The sequence below is a fragment of the Vulpes vulpes genome, chromosome 8 (assembly GCF_048418805.1).
Source record: "Vulpes vulpes isolate BD-2025 chromosome 8, VulVul3, whole genome shotgun sequence".
In the NCBI taxonomy this organism is placed as follows: Eukaryota; Metazoa; Chordata; class Mammalia; order Carnivora; family Canidae; genus Vulpes; species Vulpes vulpes.
The window spans coordinates 91,611,616-91,635,614 of NC_132787.1; the positions used below are offsets into that span (position 1 = coordinate 91,611,616).

Here is a 23,999-nt window from a genome sequence, read left to right on the forward strand (position 1 = left end):
CCAGACTAAACCCAAATCCTGGCTCTACCCTCGTGTTATATGACCTTAAGCAAGGTACTTAATCTTTCTGTCTTAAGAGTTAAGACACAGATAATTCATCTGGAATTATAGATAATTCCAGTACCTAACTCAGGGTTGGTGTGAGGAATAACGTACACAAAGCACTTAGAACAGTGCCAACATAGTGAGGATCATACATGTTTGCTATTCATATTGGTGGATGTACGTAGTTCCCCTCTATGGAAGCCACAGTAAGAAGCATGACCTTTCTACAGTTCTGCCCTGATAGAGCTTGATGATTTCGAGAGTACAAGGAACAAAAAAGTCAAGAGCCAAAAAGAGGATGGCCTTTAGCCACAGAAACGAGTTTCTAACACGTTTGCATATGAACGTTACTTCATTTGGAATCAATCGCATTATTCCAAGGACTCGAGCCCATCTTTCTTTTTTTTTTTTTTTAATTTTTATTTATTTATGATAGTCACACACAGAGAGAGAGAGAGAGAGAGGCAGAGAGTCACAGGCAGAGGGAGAAGCAGGCTCCATGCACCGGGAGCCCGACGTGGGATTCGATCCCGGATCTCCAGGATCGCGCCCTGGGCCAAAGGCAGGCGCCAAACCGTTGCGCCACCCAGGGATCCCTCGAGCCCATCTTTCCAACGCAAAAACAGCTATTACTCCAGGAAGAGTTCGTGGCTAGAAGTTAATAAACGAAGCCTCTTTTCCTATTTCCACCACCTGTGGCCATGGATAAATAAGCCCACTTCGCGCTGATTCATGGGATCCACCTACAGAGCGAAGGGGATGAAGGACCAGATGACCACCAGGTCCCCTCAGGGGCTCTGGGTCTCCCGACGCCGACGGAGAATTGGCTCAACTCCTCCCCCACCCCAGACTCCAGAGGTCACGTGACCGAGTCCCCACTCCGGTCGGCAGCAGGGATGGGGTTGTCCCAACTCGCCGTCCTAAATCTCTACACCCGCTCACCTAGCCACGGCCGAGACGGGGGAAACGACGACACTCGCTGCAGTGCAGCCCTACGCCTTCTGCCGACACACACGGGCAAACAGCTCGTTAACTCGAGGTGATAAATTAAAAGACACGGGTGACGCCGCCGCTCAGAGCGACAGACAGAACGCCAGCCCGACTTACTGCCCTGGTTGCCTTGGTCCTGGAGACCCCGTCCGAAGGGGCCTCCTACCGCCCCCTGAGACCCCACTCCCCGGGGGGGGGGGGAGGCGGCGGCGGGCACTGGGGAAGTAGCTGGGAAAGGAACCGCGGCTGTCCCTTCGGGTCAAGGCCAGGCAGAAAGCCCAGCGCACGCTCCGTCTCACCTCAGCTCCGTCCTCTCGAGCTCCCCGCGGGCACGGAAGGTTCGGACTCCAGCGCCAGGACTAGACGTGACGGAGGGGCGGGTCCTCCCCAAAAGGACCCCCCCGCCTCCGCCGCCCCACCCTCGAACTCCGCAGGCTGCCCACCGGCCGCCTGTCTGGAAAAGCAGACACGTCGCCCCCTCCTCTCTCGTCCTCCTTCCTTCCAAAGGAGAAAGCGCCTCCTCGGCCCCGTTATCCGGAAGCGAACGGCAGGGCAAGGAGCCAGCGGCAGCTCCGCACCGGGGGTTTTAGTCAGGCAGTACGTCGGGCGCCTGCCTAGGGCCAGGCTAAGGAGGAGAAGTTCTCCGCTCGGCAGCCCCCTCCTGAGCGCTTTACACTTTCGTCGTCCTCAGCTCAAGATGGTGGCCTCCCGAGCTATAGGCAGCCTCAGCCGCGCCACTGCCTCCCGGATGTTCCGCCGCCCAGGTGAGAGGCCTGGCTGGGAGCGCCCGGTAGCCCCGGGCAAAACTCTTGCGGAGCCTGAGGTGGCCCCGGAGCCGCGTCTCCCTTTCGCTGTCGCGTCCCCGCCCCGCCCGGCCACCCAGCCCTGAGTGGGGGAGAAAGGATGCCCCCCTTGGACCCAACCTCCTGTGTCCTCGCGCGGACACTGCCTCTCTCGCTGCTCCCAAATCCTGCAGCGACTTCAGGCTCCGTAACCCCTGAGCGGCCTGAGTGCCGTCCATCCGCGCTCGGACCTTCCGCAAGTCTCCCCGTCGCACTCCGGGCCTCACGCCCCTCTTAATCTTTTATGGTGGCTTCGGACCTGAACCCTAGATCAGGAGGATTGGGACAGTCCCGTCTGTCACACCTTTGTGGCTCCGCAGCACCGCACCCTTCGCCAGAGCTGTCTTGAAATCTTCCTGGGTGGAATTAACCAGCCTTGAAAATTACTGCTGCGCTCCGCTCGTTTCCCTCAGAACCATTTTTGTACCTGATCCCACATTTCAGTAGGGAGCTCCGACTGCTGCAGTTCCCGTGATCCCGGTGTGAATGTATAGTATGGTAAATTTCAAGGGAGGAGGTTCTGCAACGTGAAACTTTTTTTTTTTTAAATACATACATAATCGCTGGCCTGTCTGTGGACAAACGGGGGGGGGGGCAGGATGATGGAAAAAAAAGATAAGGGATACCTTATCTTTTACCTTAAGGGATAAAATGATGTTAGATAAGTTAAACTAATTCTGTTTCTGAAAATAACTCCGTTCTGCATCACCTATATTATCTTTTTCTCTTCATACTGGCAGTGAAAGGGTTAAAGGGGGTGATCATGGAAAATCCAGCATTTTCCTCCCCTCTCAGATCCGTAAGGTGAAATGTAACTTTTTATTGCACGTGGCGCTTAATACCGGCTTCTAATTAGAATTTTAATTTGTCATGTGCCTTTTTCCTGAACCACTAGAGTGGTGTGCTTTTTTGTAGATAGGTAGCTGGGGCCTGCGCTAAGGGATTAATTTTGGATAATTCAGTCTTTTTCTGCTTCTTTATCTCCAGCAGTGTTTTCAGCTTCCACAGGAATGCTGTGTGTGTATACCAATCATAATATTACAAACAAGGTAAATGGAAAGACTTGGGGAAGGGTGAAGAAAAAACAATCACCAGTTTTCTTGCTACTCAGAGTTAACTGTTAGCATTTGGTCATGTTACCTTACAGTTTTGCTTTCTATTTTCCACATGTATGATTTAAGGCTTTATGAAAATCAAATGTATATATTTGAACTTGCCTCTGCATTGGTTTTAAGGTAGTTCTCACAGATTAGCAGCTGGTGTAACACAGAGCCGGTAGTCAGCTCATATGGTTTCTGGTCACTAGCTCTGTAACTTTGGACAAATACCTTAGCCTAACCGAGCTTTATTTTCCTCATCTATAAAATGAATGAATCTTCGGATTGTCTTACACATGGAAATAGCATGAAAGAGCAATTCAAAACATAAAATGTGGAGTCTGACTTTGGGGTTTGAATCTAGCTCTTTGTTTTACTCCCTAGTGGCCTGGGACAATTAATTTCTGTTTTCTCATTTGCGAAATGGGGAATAATACATTTGTGAACTTCAAAGAAGTTATCCTAAGTTTAAAGCAGTGTTTCATGGAGTAAATGCCCAGTACATGCTGCTATTAACCCTTTCCTGCCCTGAAGAATTCTTAATTCTATGTATCTGAGAATTAAAAAATAATAATAATTATTACATTTTGCATGTGTAATATACAAGTTTAGCTTTTCTATATCTTTTGTATAGAAATATATATACACATATAAACGTATATATATTGCATTGTTTTCACCAGTAAGAAAATGTGGTTAATAGTTATTGTCCCTTTGAATAACAATTTATGAATTTTGAAAACACGTCTAGAAAGTGAATTCAAAATTACCTGCACACTTGGATTGCCATTTAGACACAACATTTGCTCTTTCACCCAGAAAGTCTGTGCCAAGGCCCACTGTTTAAAGAGATCATGACAGTGGGTAGATGGGTAAATTCTCTTGAAACTGATTTGTTCTCTTCAAAGTTCAAACCCATTCCTCCCCCACAAATGCTGACTGTGAATTCTGAAACTGTCAAGTGAAAGGCACAACTTGACCAAGATATCTTGTTCTAAATCTAAATTTCTAATTATGTAAGTGGTAAAACAATTTCACAGGAAATGAATTAGAGGCAAATACCTTGGTAAATGATACATATTTAAAGTTGACTTGCTTCCTTAATCCTGTCTCTTCCCCCAGGGTTGAGTATTGAGAAAAGTTGTTGATTGTTATAACCAAGATAACATTTTCTTATTTGAAATTTGTGTTTTAGGTCTTGTAAATATCTTCCTGAGTTAAATTATCAAGATGATTAAGAAATAGGACAAAGGTTTCTCTCTTTTGCTGGCACAGTTGATATAGGCTAAAGTTCATCTAGCAGCTCCTGAAGTAAATTGTTGGGATTACATAATGGGTAAGGCTAGATTCCAAAAGCAGAGCTACCTTGTAGCTACCAACTTGATTGAGTTGACTCATTTGAATTCATTTCGAGATACATTTGTACATTTATTTTCTCTTCGATTTAGAGGAAGTTTTGTGTATGTGAATATGGATGGGTGTGTGTGTGTGTGTGTGTGTGTGTGTGTGTGTGTGTGTGCAGCATCCACTTTACCCTGCTGTCGATAGAATTGCTTATTTCCTGGTTCCCCTCCCACTGGAATTTCCACTCTACAGGCAAACTCCTTTTTATATCAAGCCTATTTTCACCTCTTCGTGTATCTCTACAAAGTAGGAACTGATTCTTCATGATATTCTTCCTACGATATATATATCATCCCTTACGGCTGTAGAATGTAAGCTACACAAAGACTGGCATTTGTATTTTTGTTCACTTCAAGTGCCCAGAACAGTGCATGGCACATGGTAGGCCACAATAATTTGTTATTGTTGTTGAATGAAGGACTGTGAGATGATGTTGGAAGAGCTTATGCTTTACTTGAGGGAAACACCTGTTGTAAATGCAGTGACTAGAGAACAAAATAGTAAATAATAAAAACCAAAATTGGCAGAGAAGGGAAAGATCATTGTAGATGAATATTATGAGAAGGCCTTGTAGAAAAGGTTGGAGCCATGATACAAAGATAAAGAGTGATAAATACAGATGATTCAGATTTCAAATGATGAAAAAGCACAGAAAGGAAGTGTAGAGGCATGGGGACTAAGGAAATGGCTGACTTCTCCTGTCTTAATTTACTTGTGTGTAGCACTATAACTTACAGATACTTTTATAATTATTATAACACTTTTATTTCTATCTTTATAAGGATGATAAAATGCATTAAAAGATTTGTTCATGGTCATATAACTGGTAAATGATAAATTTGATCGTTGAACCTGTCTTTTGACTCTCAAGTCCTTTGTCTTTGCACTCAGAGGGCTGATTTGGATTGCTTAAAAAATGTAGACAGAACCAGAAATCACCTCACTTTGGTGCTTGTGTCATCTACACTAGTTTTCTTTTAATATGTTACTTGCCTTTCAAACCAGTGTAAAGCAGCTGTTTTCTGTGCCTTCTCTTCCCCTCAAAGAACTGCAGGATAGGGGCACCTGCCTGGCTCAGTCAAAGAGCATGCGACTCTTGATCTCAAGGTCATAACTTTGAGACCCACATGGGTGTAGAGTTTACTTAAATAAATAAAACTTTAAAAAAATAGGGGTGCCTGGGTGGCTTCGTTGGCTAAGCGTCCCATTCTTGATTTCGGCTCAGGTCATGATCTCAGGGTCATGAGATCCAGTGGCTTCCAAGTTCAGTGGCAAGTCTAGTTGAGATTCTCTCTCTCCCTCTGCACCCACACCAGGGATTCACGCATATGTGCTCTAAATAAATTAATTTAATTAAACTGCAGGACAGAGGGAAAGAAGGAGTAAGCAAGAGCCTTAGCTACTGCCGATGGTCCCTCTCCGAATCCACTGAATCATCACTGGGTTCTCCGATCAGTGACTCCCACACACCCACTTGTTTGCTTTCTGCTTCAGTTTCCTTTCTAAATAATATAGACTCTTGAGGTCCAGCCCCCTTAAGTTCTGATTCTGTGGTTCTAAGTTTTATGTTGCCCAAATATTTGTGAGTGTGTTTGAGCCTCTCCCACTGATTTTAATGCCTAACCTAGTCTGGAATCACTTCTCAGTACTGTTATGGGAATACCAGTCCAGCTGGATTTGTTGGATAATCTTTCAGATCCTGCTTTAGCCACGTGCAATACTTCCCCAATCCAGAAGGGTCCCTGTGCCTTCTGGTCAAATAAAGACCATCCTCAACTTAGAAAAGGGACTGAGTCTAAGATTTTCATCATTTATTTCCCCAAACCTCCACCCACCTCCCCTCTGGTAATCTGTAGTTAAGAGTCTGTTTCTTGGTTTACCCCTCTCTTTTTTTCTCCCCCTTTGCTTCTGTGTTTTGCCTCTTAAATTCGACTTATGAGTGAAATCAGTATTTGTCTTTCTCTAACTTATTTCCCTTAGCATAATACTCTCTAGCTCCATCTCTGTGGTTGCAAATGGCAAGATTTCATTCTTTTTTATGGCTGAGTAATATTCCATTGTATATTATTTCAGTTCTGATAGCACTGAAAGGCTATTTTATCTCTCCATAAAAATGCAAGAGGACTAGAGAACACGGTTGCAATATATTTGGAATATGTTTGGGACTGGGCATTATAGGTTGTTTTGTGGATTACTTATTTCCTGGTGTGCTGATTTCCTATTGCTGCTATAACAAATATCCACAAATTTCATATCTGAAGCAATACAAATTTATTATCTTACAGTTAAGGATGTCAGAAATGAATCTCATTAGGCTAAAATAAAAAAGTGTTGGCAGAGCTATGTTCATTCTGGGTGTTCTAAGGGAGGTTCATTTCCCTGCCTTTTCTAACTTTCAAGGCTGCCTGCATTCCTTGACTTCTTCAAAGCCAGCAAAGTGGGACTAAGTCTTTCTCATGCTGCCATCTCGTCCTTTTTTACTCTCTCTTCTTCGTGATTACATTAGGCCTATCTGGATAAACCAGGCTACTCTCTCTCAGTTTAGGTCTGCTAATTAGCAACCTCAATTCCCTTAGCCATATAACCTAACATATTCAGTTTCTGGAGACCTGGACATCTTTGAGGGGGCAGTTCTTCCACCTACCACATTTACTATTTAAATAATCAGATAAGCTGATCGTTAAAATGATAAAGTTATGGTTGTAGTCACAATAATGATCTAGAATACATTATTCTCATTTTGGGTTTTTTGGTTGTTATAAATTCCAGTTTTGTTCTATTTAGCAGGTACTGCAGCAATTATGTTTTATAAAATAATTAATTTTGAATACCTTTTTCTTATAGGTTACATATGCCGCAACTTTACAGGGTCCTCTGCTCTGAGATGTAAGTTTAATTTCTTATTGATGTGCTTAAACTTCTTTTTAGATATGTTTAGCAATAAACGTATTTACAAATAAATTATCTTCTCCTTTTAGCTAGAACCCATATTAACTTTGGAGTCAAAGGGGATGTGGCTGTTGTTCGACTTAACTCGCCCAATTCAAAGGTACCTAATTTAACTTGCTGCAGTGTATTTCTGCTAATATATTCATGAATCCAGTGCTGAATAGGAGAGAAAGAAATCCACTAATCTGGCAGTAATCTTATATGAATATGTAATTTTGATAGTTTAACAAATTACTCAAGGAATGTAATTTTCTGGAGCAGATGTCCTTGTTTAAGAATTCCTTCTAATTGACCTGAGGTGTCAGATTAACATCAAAGATTAATGAAATTAGCCTGTTATGTGTAGCATGCTGAAGTGACTTACTAGATAAGAACCAAACTGCAGGCTTTATCAGAGTCAAAATTCACCTACTCATCTTTACTACCAGGTTGTTACACATGCTTTCTTCATTACCTGCCTGACATAGTCATTAGTCATAGAAAATTGGCTGGGTTAAATGTGGTTATTAAGTTTCCTGAAGAACTTGAAAGAATGACTCAGTGTAGTTCACATTCACATATTGGAAATCAAGTTCTGTTCAAAGTGGAACCTCATTTGTATTTGACAACTTCAGCAAAGCATGTGGCATTAATCCAGTCTTTGCCAGGAAACCTTCATTTCAGGAGCTCATGGCTTTTCCCCCATCTAAAATTGATGTTGGGGCACCTGGGTGGCTCAGTCAATTAAGTATCTGACTCTTGATTTCACCTCAGGTCTGGATCTCATGGTTGTGAGTTCAGCCCCCTACTTAAAAAAAATTAAAATAAATTGATGTCAAGTTTTCATATTTTAGAAATCTTGTTACTAGAGGCCTAGACAGAATAGGAGGACCTACATGGAAGCAATTAACAGCTATCACATATTAAGAAAAATTAGAACCAGTCTCCCTCACTAGGGTAAATTTTGGTACCCACTGACCAATGATTCAAACTTAAGATATTTTTTCAGAATTTTCTAAATTGTGCATTTTTTTCTGAATACAGAATCAATACATGCCTCTAGTGGGAAGTTTGAAAGCTATACAGAAGAAAATAACAAGTCATTCATACTGTAAACCCAAAGGCAAACAATCCAGTTTCAACATGATATTTACAAAATAAGATCGCACTATTTGTCTAATTTTGATTCCTTTTTTCTTAATATTATAGAAATTTTTCCATACCAACAAACGTGCATAGATTTATTTATAGCCCATATATGATTCAAACTCTTAGGAATATGACCCTGAGTTCCTCCATTGAGTAGACCTATTTTTAAAGTCAGGGTACTTATAATTGGCTAAAGCTGAAGAGAAAGCTACTGAGTTTAAGGGTTTTTTCCCCCTCCCTGCCTTTCTTCTAACAGTATATTATCTGCTGGATAAACAAACTTACTATAATCAAAATAGCATTTCATGGTAATTTACACATCTTATACTTCAGATTTAAAGCCTTAGACTTATATATATTTCCCTTTGGCAGGTAAATACACTGAATAAAGAACTACAATCAGAATTCATGGAAGTAATGAATGAAATCTGGGCTAGTGATCAAATCAGAAGTGCTGTCCTTATCTCTACGAAGCCAGGCTGCTTTATTGCAGGTGCTGACATCAAGTAAGTTTTCAGAAATAAAGAAGTCAACTTTTATCTTGGCTAATAGTATGTTTCTTAGGCCTAATCATTCCTCCTCTGAAAAGAAGGTAGAAGTAAATTCTCTGAAAGTTTTCTCTTTTCCTTTTTTAAAAGATTTTATTTTTTAATTTAAAATCAGTTTGCCAATATATAGTATAACACCCAGTGGTCATCACAAAAGATTTTATTTATTTGAGAGAGAACAAGAGAGAGAGAGAGAGCATGAGCTGGAAGAGGGAGCAGTGGAAGACGGAGAAGCAGGGGGAGCACAATGCGGGGCTCCATCCTATGACCCCGGGATCATACCTGAGCTGAAGATGGAAGCTTAACCAACTGAGCCACCCAGGGTGCCCCAGAAGTTTTCTTTTAAGTTATTTTCACAGATGTAATTGATTTAAAAGAGGGGGGGTTTGGTGAGAATACTGAGAAGGTGGAACCCTCTTACACTGTTGGTGGGAATGCAAGCTGGTGCAGCCACTCTGGAGCCATTCTGGTCACAGCTGCCCTGCAACCCAGCAATTGCATACTGGGTACTTACCCCAGAGATACAAATGTAGTGATCTGAAGGGGCACCTGCAACCTCAGTGTTTATAGCAACAATGTCCACAATAGCCAAACATATACAATGGAATGCCACTGACCCCTCAAAAAAATGAAATTTTGCCATTTCCAACAATGTGGATGGAACTAGAATATATTATGCTAAGTGAAATAAGTCAATCAGACAATTAGAATATCTCACTCGTGGAATTTAAGAAACAAAACAGAATTATAGAGGAAGGGAGGAAAAAATAAAAATCAGAGAAGGAAACAAACTATTACAAGACTTAATCATAGGCAACAAACTGAGGGTCTCTGGAGAGGAAGGAGGTAGGGGGGATGGAGTAACTGGGTGATGGACATTAAGGAAGGCACGTGATGTAATAAGTACCGGGTGAATCACTGACTTCTACCTCTGAGACCAATAATACATGATATGTTAATTAATTGAATTTAAATTTTAAAAATTTTGAAAAACAAAAGAAGGGCTTTTTGTTTAAACCATGTAAGCCTACCCTTTCCTTAAAGAAGTTGAAAGCAGTTCCAAGAAAAATATTTGAGTAGAATAAAATATACTATAAAATTAAACTAACAGGGGCACCTGTGTGGCTCGGTGGTTGAGTATCTTCCTTTGGCTCAGGTTGTGATCCGGGGTCCTGAGATCAAGTCCCACATTGGGCTCCCCGCAGGGGGCCTACTTCTCCCTCTGCCTATGTCTTTGCCTCTCTTTCTGTGTCTCTCATGAGTAAATAAATAAAAGCTTTTTAAAAAAATTTTTTTTAATTAAAAAAAACTAACAATGAGGTGCCCTTTTTGTTTTTTAACTCAACAGACCAACAAATATGTTTGAAAATACTGTGTTAGCAAGGACTTGGGGGACATGAGAAAGTTAATCTATTACTAGTAGGAATGCCGTTGGTACAACAACTTTGGAAAACGTTTGGCAGCATTTAATAAAATTGAATATATATGTATTTCATAATTCAGTGATACTTTGTCTGGCTATATATATGCTAGAGAAATCCCACCCTTTGTTTTTAAGGACCCATGTGTAAGGATATTCAGCCCTATGTAATTTAAAATAATGAAGAATTTGAAGCAATTAAATGTCAATCAGTAGGGAAATGGAAAAGTAAGTAAACTGTAGAACTTTTCACATGATAAAATACTACAAAACAGTTCAAAGGAATTAACTAGATCCATAAACATAATGTTAGAGCTCAAAAAGGTATTGTTAAATTTTTTTTGAAAAGCAAGTTGCAGAATGTTCTGTACAATACATAGTTTGTGTAAGCATTTTAAAATCATGAAATTTTTTGTTATTTATGGATAAAAAAATGTAGAAGGATCTCCTAGACATAGAGGGATAGTCTACATTTGAGAATGGTTGCTTTAGGGTAAATGAAGTGGCTGGTAGGACTTGCAGAGGTTGTCAAAGGGAACTCTAGTGATGCAGCTAATATTTTCTTTCTTTTTTTTTAAATGGTAGGATTTAGGTATATATAATTTGTTTACAGTTCTTTAAAGCATTTATAAGGGGCAGCCCCAGTGGTGCAGCGGTTTAGCGCCGCCTACAGCCTGGGGTGTGATCTTGGAGACCTTTCTCTCTGCCTTTCTCTCTGTGTGTCTCTATGAATAAATAAATAAAATCTTTAAAAAAAAAAAAAAGCATTTATAAGGAGGTGAAATGCTAGTGTTAATTTAATGGGCTAAAATGTTAATGGTGGTTAATTCTGTCAGTATACGAGTATTTGTTGTTATTTTTAAGGTACAGAGAGAGAGGCAGAGACACAGGTAGAGGGAGAAGCAGGCTCTATGCAGGGAGCCCGATGTGGGACTCAATCCCTGGGCCCCGGGATCACACCCTAAGCCAAAGGCAGACGTTCAACTGCTGAGCCACCCAGGCATCCCACAAGTATTTGGTATATTATTCTTTGTATCTTAGGCAACAATAAGCCAGCATTAGAGCCTTCGTAATTTGTACTTCAGGTGTTTATATAGTTTTAAACCTTGCTCCACATTGTGTACTCTTTTTCATTTGCATATGGTAATTAAGAATTTATAGATATTTAATGCTTATTTTTTAGAAAAAGTGAAATTATCTGTATCAAGTGCTTTTTCTTCTAGCTCAGTTATTTGAGGCTGGCAAGACACTGATGTACCTGGCAGTAGTTTCCTGTACCAGAGGAAAATACAGCTTCAATGAGGCTAGCTGAGCAACTCCCCATTTATAAAATGACGAAAACTGATTCTCTTTGGTCATACATACAAAATCCACAGTTTAAATATGAACCGAGTAGCAAATGAAACAAACAAACTAAGGGACATGGAGTAAAACATTACTGTAGTGGATCTTTTTTAATCATTGGGAGATCTATAAATAACTTTAAAGCTTTTTTCACTGTCATTTTGATTGCTCTTCAGTCTGCAAGTTACTTGATAGTGAAAATGGTTGATGTGATAGTGAAAAATATTTACCAGAAGATGATTTTTCTCATGTACAGAGCCTTTTAATCTAATGGTTTTTAATAGAAAATAAAATTAAGCAGCATGTTTTGTTTCATGTTCTCTAGATCCAGAAATCTAACATTCTTTCTGGAGAGATGATGTCGCTGATATTAGTGCTATCTGAGGCAAAATATTCTTAAACTTCTGAGCATTTTAAGATTCACTATCAAATATTGGTAGATTATATGGAAGGATACAGTGGATGAAGTATTGAACAGAGTAGTGTATAATTTTATCTTTTTTCGCTCTCTCTCTTCTCTGCTTTGTTTACTGCAGCATGTTAGCTTCTTGTAAGACCCATGAAGAGGTAACACGAATATCACAGGAAGGACAGAGAATGTTTGAGAAACTTGAGAAGTCCACAAAGCCTATTGTGGCTGCCATCAGTGGAGCCTGCTTAGGAGGAGGACTCGAGGTATGCATTTCTACCAAAGTCATTGAAACACTGTTCAGCATATTGATGGGGATTACAAGCTGCCAAACCTGTAGGTTGCTATTATTTTGCTTGCAAAAAGTTCTAAGCGGAGAATCAGCTTTCTTTTTAGTTGTTAAACTTCTGGATAGGTTTCAATCCTTATTTCATGGCACAGAGCAAATAAACCAAAGTGTGATGTTTTCATTTTTATAAATTGAGAAGATTTGAACTAGATCTCCAAGGTCTCTTTCAATTCCAAGAACCAGGTTCAAGTTTGCAGGGCAAAGATTCAGTAGTGTGATCCGTGCTGCTGAGCTACTTTAGTCTAGATGAGACACACAGCCTAAAATGTGTGTAAGTGCTTTGTGAGCAGTAAGATGGTGAATAATGTAAGATCTGAGAGAAGAGATGCTTATTAATCTGAAGCATGTAGAAAAGGAGAAGGGAAAATAAAATAACATTTATTGAGTATTTATCACATGCTGAGCTCTATGTTAAGACACTTTCACAAATATTAACTAGGGAAACCTATATCTGTCCTAAAAGATGGGCAGAATTTGATTAATCAGAAAATATTGGGGAAAAAATCATTTCATATATGGTGTAAGCAAAGACAAGGGTAAGCAAAACCTATTTAAATCACTATTAAGTAGGCCTGCTGGATTAAAAAGGAGGGTCTCTGTAGGGTATGGGCCTTCTTAACTTGGAGTGCAGTATATAGTGCACAGTGTGTGTGTGTGCATTTTTCTATTGAAAGCTTCCATAGCTTTCAGCAGATTTTTAAAGAGATCCAGAACCCCAGGAAAGGTTAGTAAATTAGGAGGAGAGTATGAAATAAGGCTGGAAAGGTAAATTGTAGAAGGTATCAAATACATTCCTGTTTTGTGAATAATCTTTAGACCCTCACATATCCTAAGATATTATAAAGTTACACTTTCTAACATTCTGATTTTCTTTCATTTGTTTGAAGCTTGCCATTTCCTGCCAATATAGAATAGCAACCAAAGATAGAAAAACAGTATTAGGTGCCCCTGAAGTCTTGCTGGGGATCTTACCAGGAGCAGGAGGCACACAAAGGCTGCCCAAAATGGTGAGTTTAAATCCCCTTGACTTTTAGAACCTCAATACCTATAGGCCACTTTAGATCTATTTCCTCTGGTACAAAAGGCACAATTTGGGTCTTCATTGTAAAATTTAGAAACAAAGTAAAATATGGGTATATAGGATCTATAACAAATTTTATTACTGGTATTTATTTTTTCAATTCTACTTTTTTTTAATTCCTTGATCAAAATCATTTTTTTAAAAAGATTTTACTTATTTAAAGAAAGAGAGCACATGCATGAGCAGTAGGAGGGGCAGAGGGAGAAGGAGTGAGAGAATCTCAAGCAGACTCCATGCGGAGCATTGAGCTCCATGCAGGCCTTGATCCCACAATCCTGGGATCATGACCTAAGCTGAAATCAAGAGTTGTATGCTTAAACGACTGAGCCATCCAGGCACCCCAAGTCCTTGATCAGAATTATTGATTGAGGTCCTTTATTAATCCCTGAAGAGGTTTAAAGGTAAATAATATACATGTCTGCCTTTCTGGAACTTATAGATTTTTTTTCTTTTATTTTTTTAAGATTTTATTTTTAAGAAATCTCTAAACCCAGTGTGCGGCTCAATCTTACAACCCCAACATCAAGAGTTGCATGCACTGGGATGCCTGAGTGGCTCAGTGACTGACCATCTGCCTTGGGCTCAGGGCATGATGCTGGGGTCCTGGAATCAAGTCTCACTTTGGGCTCACTGTGAGGAGCCTGCTTCTCCCTCTGCCTGTGTCTCTGCCTCTCTCTCTCAGGAATAAATAAATAAAATCTTAAAAAATGAAAGAAAGGTTGCATTTACAACTGACTGAGCCAGCCAGGTGCCCGTTGAACTTGTATGTAGTTTGTTCCTTCTGTACACAGTACCATCTTACCAGTTTTTCAAATCCCTGGGTCATATTTCATGATACATAGAAGAGGCAGATCTTTCTCCTGATTTGGATGATTTCATTGCTGTATTCTATAGAACCAAAAGAAGCCAATCAGGCTTTTGAATTCTTAAGGAAAGAACAGTCAGACCTGGGGACTGCAGAGCAATCTTAATATCCCACTGAACCCTACAGCTTCAGGCACTATTGATTCCTCAATGAAAACAAGGTTCAGCAGAAATACTCTTTGGAAGGAAGTTGATATGAGCCGGGCACAGAAAAACAGGAAGATTTATGATGTTAGTTTTCTGATAATAGTATACATTTCTTCATAGATAATATCAAGAGGATTTATTGAAAGAATAAATAAGCCTGTAGATGTAGAAAATATTGCTGGGTTTCTTACATTGTTTTGTAATAGTTGGTATTTGAATGTTATTAGAAACTATTCCTCTAATACATAAGGAACTCTAGCTGGGTTCTATTTTTAAACTAAAATTATTTTTTAAAATGTTGCTGGGGGGATCCCTGGGTGGCGCAGCGGTTTGGCACCTGCCTTTGGCCCAGGGCGCGATCCTGGAGACCCGGGATCGAATCCCACGTCGGGCTCCCGGTGCATGGAGCCTGCTTCTCCCTCTGCCTCTCTCTCTCTCTCTCTCTCTCTCTCTCTCTGTCACTATCATAAAAAAAAATAAAAATAAAATAAAATAAAATAAAATGTTGCTGGGCACCTGGGTAGCTCAGTCGGTTAAGCATCCCAGCTCTTGATTTCAGTTCAGGTCATGGTCTCAGGATCCTGGGATGGAGCCCCACCTTGGGCTCCACACTCAGCAGGGAGTCTGCTTGAGATTCCCTCTTCCTCTGCCCTTCCCCCTGTTTACATGATTGCATGCTCTCTCTCTCAAATAAATACTTTTTTAAATAAATATTTTTTAAAAATTAAAATTATAAGCAAAGACATGGTCAAAACTATTAGATTGCTCAGTCTCCACTAGCTCCACTAAAGGAATTTTAAGTAATATATAAATGCACAATTTTAGAAAACATGAAATTATTTCTCTGCTTTATCATTTTCACTAGACAGAAATCTTATGTATTGAATTAAGAGATACAAACAATTTTGCTTCAACTGAAGGTGTCTAATCCCAAAAGTTACCTAAATGTGTATTAACTGATTGATAAATAGCATAAAAACCTCATTTGACTTTTCTCATTTTAATATTTATTTTGCTCAGTTGAATGATTTGTAAACTATAATTGTTACACTGATTATTTTTTCCTCTGTACTCTGATCCTTGCTTGCTTGTAAGGTGGGTCTGCCTGCTGCTTTTGACATGATGTTGACTGGTAGAAACATTCGTGCAGACAGAGCAAAGAGAATGGGACTGGTTGACCAATTAGTGGAACCCCTGGGTAAGTGGTAACATGTTTCAGAATTCGGCCTTATGAAGTTACTTTTTTAAAAATTAATATCTTAAATATTAGAGTGAAATTCAGACTCTCAAGAAATGAGTCATTCTGAAGAGTGAAGTTTTCTAAATATGGCTAATACTAAATCATTTCCAAACATCAGTCACCCCAACTTCTATTTTATTTTGCAAATTGGACATCAAGAGTACAAATTTGAGGGACGCCTGGGTGGCTCAGTGCCTGAGCCTCTCTGCCTTTGGCTCAGGGCGTGATCCCGGAGTCCCCATATCAAGGCCCACATCAGGCTTCCTGCATGGAGCCTGCTTCTCCCTCTGCCTATGTCTCTGCCTCTCTCTCTCTCTGTGTCTTTCATAAATAAATAATAAATAATAATCTTAAAAAATAATAAATAATAAATTCTTTAAAAAAAATAGAATATAAATTTGAATCAAATCCTTGTTTTTTGTTCTTAGATTACGTGTAACATTATTCATGATAAGCCTCCTTTCGTTTTTTGTGTCTGTTATAATAATTTAATAAACATGTATGAAGTAACTTGAGAATATTAATAGTAGTTGGCATCTACTCATATGCTACTTTCCTCCACATAACTTCTTTGCCTCCCCTTACCCAAGGAAACCACTATTCCAAATTATGTGTTCATCACCCTCTTGCATTTCTTTTTTTTTTACCCTCTTGCATTTCCTAAAAATCAGCATTAAGATAGTATTTATGTAATAACAAATTTACCAATTTTTAATGCACAATTTGAGTTTTGACAAACGTATATAGCTATGTTAACACCACACAATCATACAACAGAACGTTTTTTTAGTATATAGCTCTTTATGTCTTTTATTTAGCATCATACTTTTAAGATTCATCCATATTGTTGCATATTTCAACAGTTTGTTTCTTCTTATTGGTGAGTGTTATTCCTTTGTATAGGTGTACCATAATTTGTTTATTCACCAGATGATGGAAATTTGTTTCAGTTTGGGGCTGTTTAGAGTAAAGCTGCTATGAACATTCATTCACAAGTCTTTATGTGTTTCATTTCTCTTGAACAAATACCAGAGAGTAGATTGGCTGGATTATATGATAGTTTTGTGTGTAGCTTGTAAGAAACTGTCAAACTTGGGCAGCCCGGGTGGCTCAGTGGTTTAGCACCATCTTCAGCCCAGGGCATGATCCTAGAGGCCTGGGATTGAGTCCCATGTCAGGCTCTCTGCATGGAGCCTCCTTCTCCCTCTGTCTGTGTCTATGCCTTTCTCTCTCTCTCTCTCTCTCTCTGTCTCTAATGAATAAATAAAATCTTAAAAAAAAAAAAAGAAAGAAACTGTCAAATTGTTTTCTTTTTTTTTTTTTAATTTTTATTTATTTATGATAGTCACACAGAATGAGAGAGAGAGAGGCAGAGACATAGGCAGAGGGAGAAGCAGGCTCCATGCACCGGGAGCCCGACGTGGGATTTGATCCCCGGTCTCCAGGATCGTGCCCTGGGCCAAAGGCAGGCGCTAAACCACTGCGCCACCCAGGGATCCCTCAAACTGTTTTCTTAAAGTGGTGATACCATTTTGCATTCCTACTGGCAGTATATAAGAGTTCTAGTTACCAACTGCTTTGCATGGTCAGTCTTTTTAATTTTAGACCTTCTAATAGAAGTATAGTAAAAGTTCATTGTGGTTTCTTTTTCCTTAATTTTTTTTATTTTTTAAAGGATTTTATTTATTTGAGAGAGCAGAGCAAGAGAGAGAGAGGGAGAACACGAGCAGGGGTGAGGGGCAGAGGGAGAGAGACAAGCAGACTCCTTGCTGAGCAGGGGGCCCAACTTTTGGGTCTGTCCCAGGACCCTGAGATCATGACCTGACCTGAATGCAGAGGTTTAGCCTACTGAGCCACCCAGGTGCCCTTGTTGTGGTTTTAATTTATATTTCCCTAATGACCAGAGATACTAAGTTTCTTTCATTTGTTGATTTGCCTTCTGTATATCTTCTGGTAAAATGTCTGTAAAGATGTTTTGCCTATTTTGTTTGTTTTTTTTTTTATTACTGAGTTTTCAGAGTTCTTTATATCAGAATACAAGTCCTGTGTGAGATTTGCGGTTTGCAAATATTTTCTCCCTATCTGGCATGTCGTTTCATTATCTAAATGCAGAAATTCTTAATCTCGATGAAGTCCATTGTATCAGCATCGTTTATGGGTCATGCTATTGTAGTACGTAAGAAATCTTTTCTTAACAAGACTACAAAGATTTTTTTCCTGTATTTTCTTAGTTTAGTTCTTCCATTTTAGTCTGTGATCTATTTCAAGTTAACTTTTGTATACACTGTGTAGTAGATTGAGTTTTGTTTTTTGGGTTTTTTTGCAAATGGATATACAATGCCCTGGCACAGTTTGTTGAGAAGACTCTTCTTTCCCTATTGAAATACCTGGACACCTTGGTCAAAAATCAGTTGACTCCATATGTTCGAATCTGTATCTGGATTTGCTGTCTTCAGTAATCTATATATCTTTACTTAAGCCAATATAATACTATCCTGATTATTGTGTTTTAGTAAATCTTGAAATCAGGTGATACAACCCTATTTTGGTTCTCTTTCAGTATTTATTTTGCCTATACTAGTTTGTTTGCATTTACATATAAATTTTATAATCATCTCATCCATAACTACAAAAATACATGCTAGGATTCTCATTAGAATTGCACTGAATTAATGTATCAATTTGGGGAGAATTGACATCTTTAAAATATTGAGTCTTTTCACCATGAATAGAAGTATAATTCTCTATTTAGGTCATCTTTAATTTCTCTCCTCAGTATTTTCTACTTTTCTTTGAACATGTCTTATACAGTTTGTTAAAATTATTCCTTGGTATTTCATACTTTTAGGACATTATACTTTTTAAACTTTAATTTCTCATTATCAACCACTAATGTGTATATGAATATAATTGATTTTTATACATGGACCTTGTATTCTGTGACTTTGCTAAACTTATTTATTCTAGTAGTTTTTTCTTTAGATTTCTAAGGAATTTTTACATAAATAATAATGCCTATAAATAAAGACATTTTGGCTTTTTCCTTTCTCATCTGGTTGGCATTTATTTTTTTTTCTTGATTTACTCAATAGCTAAGATCTTTAGTATGATATTGGTTAGAAGTAATGAGGCAGATATTGTTAACTTGTTCCCCATATTAGAAGAACCTTCATTCTGATGCTATAGGGTGTATGGTGTCAGCTATAGCTTTTTTATATATGCCCTTATCATTACAGACATTTCCTCTTATCTATAGTTTGCTGAGAATAAATGTTGAATGTTGTCAAATGTTCTTTTTGTATCTCATGAGATGATTTTGTGATTTTTGTCTTTTTTAGTGTATTAGTAATGTCAGTTACATTGAGTTTTTTTTTTTTTTAAGATTTTATTTATTTATTCATGAGAGACACAGAGAGAGAGGCAGAGACACAGGCAGAGGGAGAAGCAGGCTCCATGCAGGGAGCCCGACGTGAGACCCGATCCCCGGTCCCCAGGACCACGCCCTGGGCCGAAGGCAGGTGCTAAACTGCTAAGCCACCCAGGAATCCCCTACATTGAGTTTTGACTGTTGAACTAAACTTGCATTCTTAGAATAAACTCCATTTGGTCATAATGTATTATTCTTTTTATAAATTGACAGAATCAACCAAAATTGTAAAAGATTTTTATGTCTGGTCATGAGAGAGAATGGTCTCAGGGATGATTTTCTTGAGATATTTTTGCTTGGTGTTGGCATCAGAATAATGCTGGCTTCATGAAATGAATTGAAAATATGTTTTTTTCCTATTTTCTGGAAGATTGGTATTATTTGGTATTAGCATTATTTCTTCTTCAAATACTTGATAGAATTCACCAGTGAAGCCATATGTGGACTTGGAGTTTGCTTTGTTGGGAGGGTTTTTATATATGATTTCAATTTCTTTCATAGATAAAGGGCTATCCAGGTTCTCCATTTTTTTTGAGCAAGCTTAGAGTAGTTTGTTTCTCAAAGATCTTGTCCATTTTATTTAACTTGCTAAATTTGTTACAATAAAGTTTTTCATAATACTTCTGTATTATTCTTTCAAGATCTTTATACTCTGTAAAGATATTTATACTCTTTCATTCCGGATATTGATACTTTGTGTCATCTTTATTTTTTCCCTGATGAGTCTAGCTTTTAGTTTCATTGATTTTCCTGTTGTTTGTTTGCTATTTATTGATTTCAGCTATTCAGTATTTCTGCTTGCTTTTGGGTTTAATTTGTTCTTTTTCTAGTTTCTCAAAGTAGAAGTGTAGATCATTGATTTTAGGCTTTTTTTTCTAACATAAATATTTAAAACTGTTAATTTCTTTTGTAGCATTGATTTATCTATTTTATTTATTTATTCATGAGAGACACAGAGAGAGAGAGGCAGAGATACAGGCAGAGGGAGAAGTAGGTTCCACACAAGGAGCCCAATGTGGGACTCCATCCCCGGAATCTTGGGATCAGGCCCTGAGCCAAAGGCAGATGCTCAATCACTGAGTCACCCAGACATCCCTTATCTACGTATTTTAATGTTACATTTTTCACTTCCGTGAAGGTCAGAATATTTTCAGATTTCCCATGGTTTCTTCTTTGACCCATGACCCATGTGTAATTTGGGAATGTTATTTAATTTTCAAATATTTACAGATGTTTTAGATATCTTTGTTACTGATTTCTAGTTGAATGCTCTTGTGATCAGAGTATGGTTAATCCTTATTATTTGCAGGCTCCTTATCTCAGAATTCACCTACCCACTAAAACTTGTTGTGACCCCAAAAATAACACTTATGATGCTTTTTCAGTCTTTTTTTTTTTAATGCTTTGGGTTGTTTTTTTTTTTTTTAAGATTTTATTTATTTATTCATGAGAATACACAGAGAGGAGAGAGAGAGAGAGGCAGAGACACAGGCAGAAGGGGAAGCAGGCTTCATGCAGGGAGCCCGACATGGGACTCGATCCCGGGTCTCCAGGGTCACGCCCTGGGCTGAAGGCGGCGCTAAACCGCTGAGCCACCCAGGCTGCCCTTTTTCAGTCTTTAATAGGCACTGAGTGGTGAAAAATTCAAATCTCCCAGTACACGTGTTCCAGCTGAGGTCAAATAGGGCAACATTCTGCCTTCTTATTTTAGCTCTCATATAGCCAACAAATGTCCTTTCCATGGCCTATTTAGTGCCATATCCTTCTCAGTTTTTGTGCTTTTTGGTTGTGATTTCATTGTTTAAAATGATAAGAGCTAGGAAGGGAAAAGTACTGAGTCAGAGTAGAAGTATCTTTAAGATTTCTCTTTCTTCCCCCATAAGGAGTCCTCGTCAGAGGTACCTGAAGAAGAGCTTAGTTGGAGGGCCCAAATAGACAGGAATGAGGTACTTGGGCTAAGAACGCTGATATGTGTAAGACCATAGCCAGCAAGGGATACCTCAGTTATTGACTGCAACTCCCCTTAAAGTCAGTCTCTTGACTGCACACCAAGTCTTGTGGGAAGGACAGCTTTCCCTGTGAGGCCTGCTGGGCAAAAGCCTTTGTAATTGCCTGTAGTTGGGCCTGAAAAATCACACATAGGTTTTTGGCCAGGGGCTGGGCTCCTCGGTTTTTACAAATAGTCATGTGGCCACAGTTGTACCTATTTCTCCTTCCCATTCCATATTCCTTTTGCCCTCAGGAAGTACCTCAGCTGGTCATCGTTCTTTGCCTAGCGGGGTGACCTTCATTCCTAGAAGGTCTGGGTCATTTGCAGTCCTGCATGAATTGAGTTGTTGTAGTTTTCCATTAACTAATTAGAGGTTGTTTTAGCACCAAAAGACCCCCTAAGAGATCTGTGGTTTTCAAGATGTACTCTTTCTTATTCCCATTGTGTAGTGGTAGCCCAAAGCCCCCTTGGTAATCAGGATTAATAGCCCCAGAAAGGGACTATAATGCTGCAGTAGGGTACTTTGAGATGGTGCCTGCATATCATATAGAACTATCTACAAACCAGGCCTGAGCTCTATCTTCCCTAGTCATCTGATAATAATAAGGAACTCCCCTGAAGCCATAGGGGCAAACAGGGACAGAGAAGGAGGAGTAAGGGAAGTTTGGTCACTTTCTCATATAGCTTGTGTCTTTAGGGTCTGCTCAAACCAATTCTCACATATACCAATTCCATTTGATAATGAAGTTGAATGCTGTTACACTCAATGAACTTTATGGTTTAGTGGGCCAGACAATATCTATTTCATGATGGGCAGCTCAGGTCCCATGGTAAGCTGATGCCCCATGGTTAATTAAGCTTTGAGTCCCTACTGAGGCCCACTAGCTTTTTCTCAGTAGGAGAGTAGTTATTCACAGAGAATGTAGGGGTTTGCTCCAAATTCCTAAATGTCTACTATGATTTGCCTATAGTGTCCTCTCAAGGATTCCAAACACATCTCTATCTACCACTGACCCTTCATGCACCATCAGATCTGAATCATAGGGCCCAAAATAGCTTTTCTTCCTGGGTTCCACTCAAAACTAGTAGCCTTCAAGTTATTCAGTAAAGGGGCTAGAGTAGCACACCCAAGTAAATGTTGCCTCTAAAATCCAAAGAGGCCCACTAGGTGTTATGCATATTTTTCTGTGGTAGGAGGGGCCAGATGCAACAACTTACCTCCACCTAGGAAGGGATGTCAGCATGCCCCACACCATTGTACCCCTAGAAATTACACTAAGATGAATAGGTCTAGAGTAGATGGTACTTCCTGTTCGCCAGATTCATTCAGTGTAATATCATTAATGTAATGAACCAGCATGGTATCTTGTGGAAGGGAAAGACAATCAGGATCTCTACGGACTAAATTATGACATATGGCTGGAGAGTTGATATACCTCTGAGGTTAAGACAGTAACAGTATATTGCCAACTGAAGGCCAGACTGCTTCAGGTAGTCCTTCCTAAGAGCTATTGAGGAAGAAAGCATTTTCTAGATCAGTAAGTGCCTAGCAGAAAAAGGACAATATGTTAATTTGTTCCAGCAATGAAACCACATCTGGAACACCATCAACAATTGTAGTAGTAACTACAATTAATTAAGTTTAAATCTACTGTTGTTCTACAATGATCCATCTATTTTATGCATAAACCAAAATAGGCAAGTTGAATGAATAGAAACTACCACCCCTGTATCTTTCAAGTCCTTGATCGTGGCACTAATCTCTGTAATCCCTCCAGGAATACAGTATTACTTTTGGCTTACTGTTCTTCTAAGTAGAGGCAGTACTAATGGCTTACATTTGGCCTTTCGCATTTTAATATCCCTCACTCCACAGGTCAAGGAGCTAATATGGGGCTAGTTGCTAAGTATGTGTATTCCAATTATGCATTCTAGAAATAACCACAGATGGGTTCAGGGATCCAGTAAGCCCACTGTGAGATAGAACTGAACTAAAACTCCATGGATTTCTTGACATTATAAGCCCCAATCTTACTGGTGAACCTAGAGAGATATTTTGGGTCTCCTGGAATTAGCATCGATTCAGAGCCAGTGTCCAGTAATCCCGCCAAAAATCTGATTACTATATTTCCCTTTCCCCAAGGTTAATGACCATATAGGATCCCTTTGGGGAAGGCTGGGATGAAGATTAACAGTATATTCCCATTATGGAAATGCAGCCTCCCCTTAATTCAAGAGGTTCTGGGTCTGTAAACTGACTCATTGCAGGGAATTGATGAGGGGCCATAACTTTCTTTGGTGGTTTAGGTTATACCTCTATTTACTAGAACTAGAATTCTCTCATACAGATCAAGTAAGACTATAATAGACTTAACTCATCTATTTCTTTCCTAGGGACGCCATGATCAACTAGCCAATGCTATAGGTCTCTATAATTCACACTATGCTGATTACTACTTTGGTTCTGCTGTCCATTATGATAACCATACTCAGTTTGCCTTTGGCAGTTAAGTGTTGCTATTTGGCCTCAGCCACCTAGGATCCCATTATCCCCATCATATTTAGGGATCCCAATTGACAGTAGCAGTTCCCACTGTGATTTGTGACCTACAGAGAAGAATAACGACACAGCCCTTCAAGCATGACATCTTCCCCCAAATTGATCTCTTACAGTCATGGGTGAAAGATGTGTCCTCTAACCCTTCCAGGTTGGCTGAGCAGGTCT

General features: G+C 39.4%; 2 protein-coding genes across 3 annotated transcripts in view; one reads left to right on the plus strand and one right to left on the minus strand.

The window, feature by feature from the left end:
* The window catches only part of HADHB (hydroxyacyl-CoA dehydrogenase trifunctional multienzyme complex subunit beta), a 43,934-nt gene extending 42,353 nt beyond the window's left edge, over positions 1-1,581 (minus strand). Inside the window, exon 1 of one of the 2 annotated variants that reach the window (XM_025983999.2) lies at positions 1,335-1,581. The gene's annotated coding sequence lies outside the window, so the exon portion shown is untranslated. Of the gene's footprint in view, positions 1-987 lie in introns of both variants that reach the window. The other variant, XM_025984000.2, reaches the window with a different exon arrangement.
* Positions 1,350-23,999, plus strand: part of HADHA (hydroxyacyl-CoA dehydrogenase trifunctional multienzyme complex subunit alpha) — a 48,630-nt gene continuing 25,980 nt past the window's right edge. Inside the window, exons 1-7 of the mRNA XM_025983998.2 lie at positions 1,350-1,799; positions 7,223-7,264; positions 7,357-7,427; positions 8,828-8,961; positions 12,304-12,442; positions 13,413-13,532; positions 15,713-15,815. Of these exons, the coding sequence (XP_025839783.2) occupies positions 1,733-1,799; positions 7,223-7,264; positions 7,357-7,427; positions 8,828-8,961; positions 12,304-12,442; positions 13,413-13,532; positions 15,713-15,815 (676 nt within the window). The 5' untranslated portion in view covers positions 1,350-1,732. The remainder of the gene's footprint in view (positions 1,800-7,222; positions 7,265-7,356; positions 7,428-8,827; positions 8,962-12,303; positions 12,443-13,412; positions 13,533-15,712; positions 15,816-23,999) is intronic.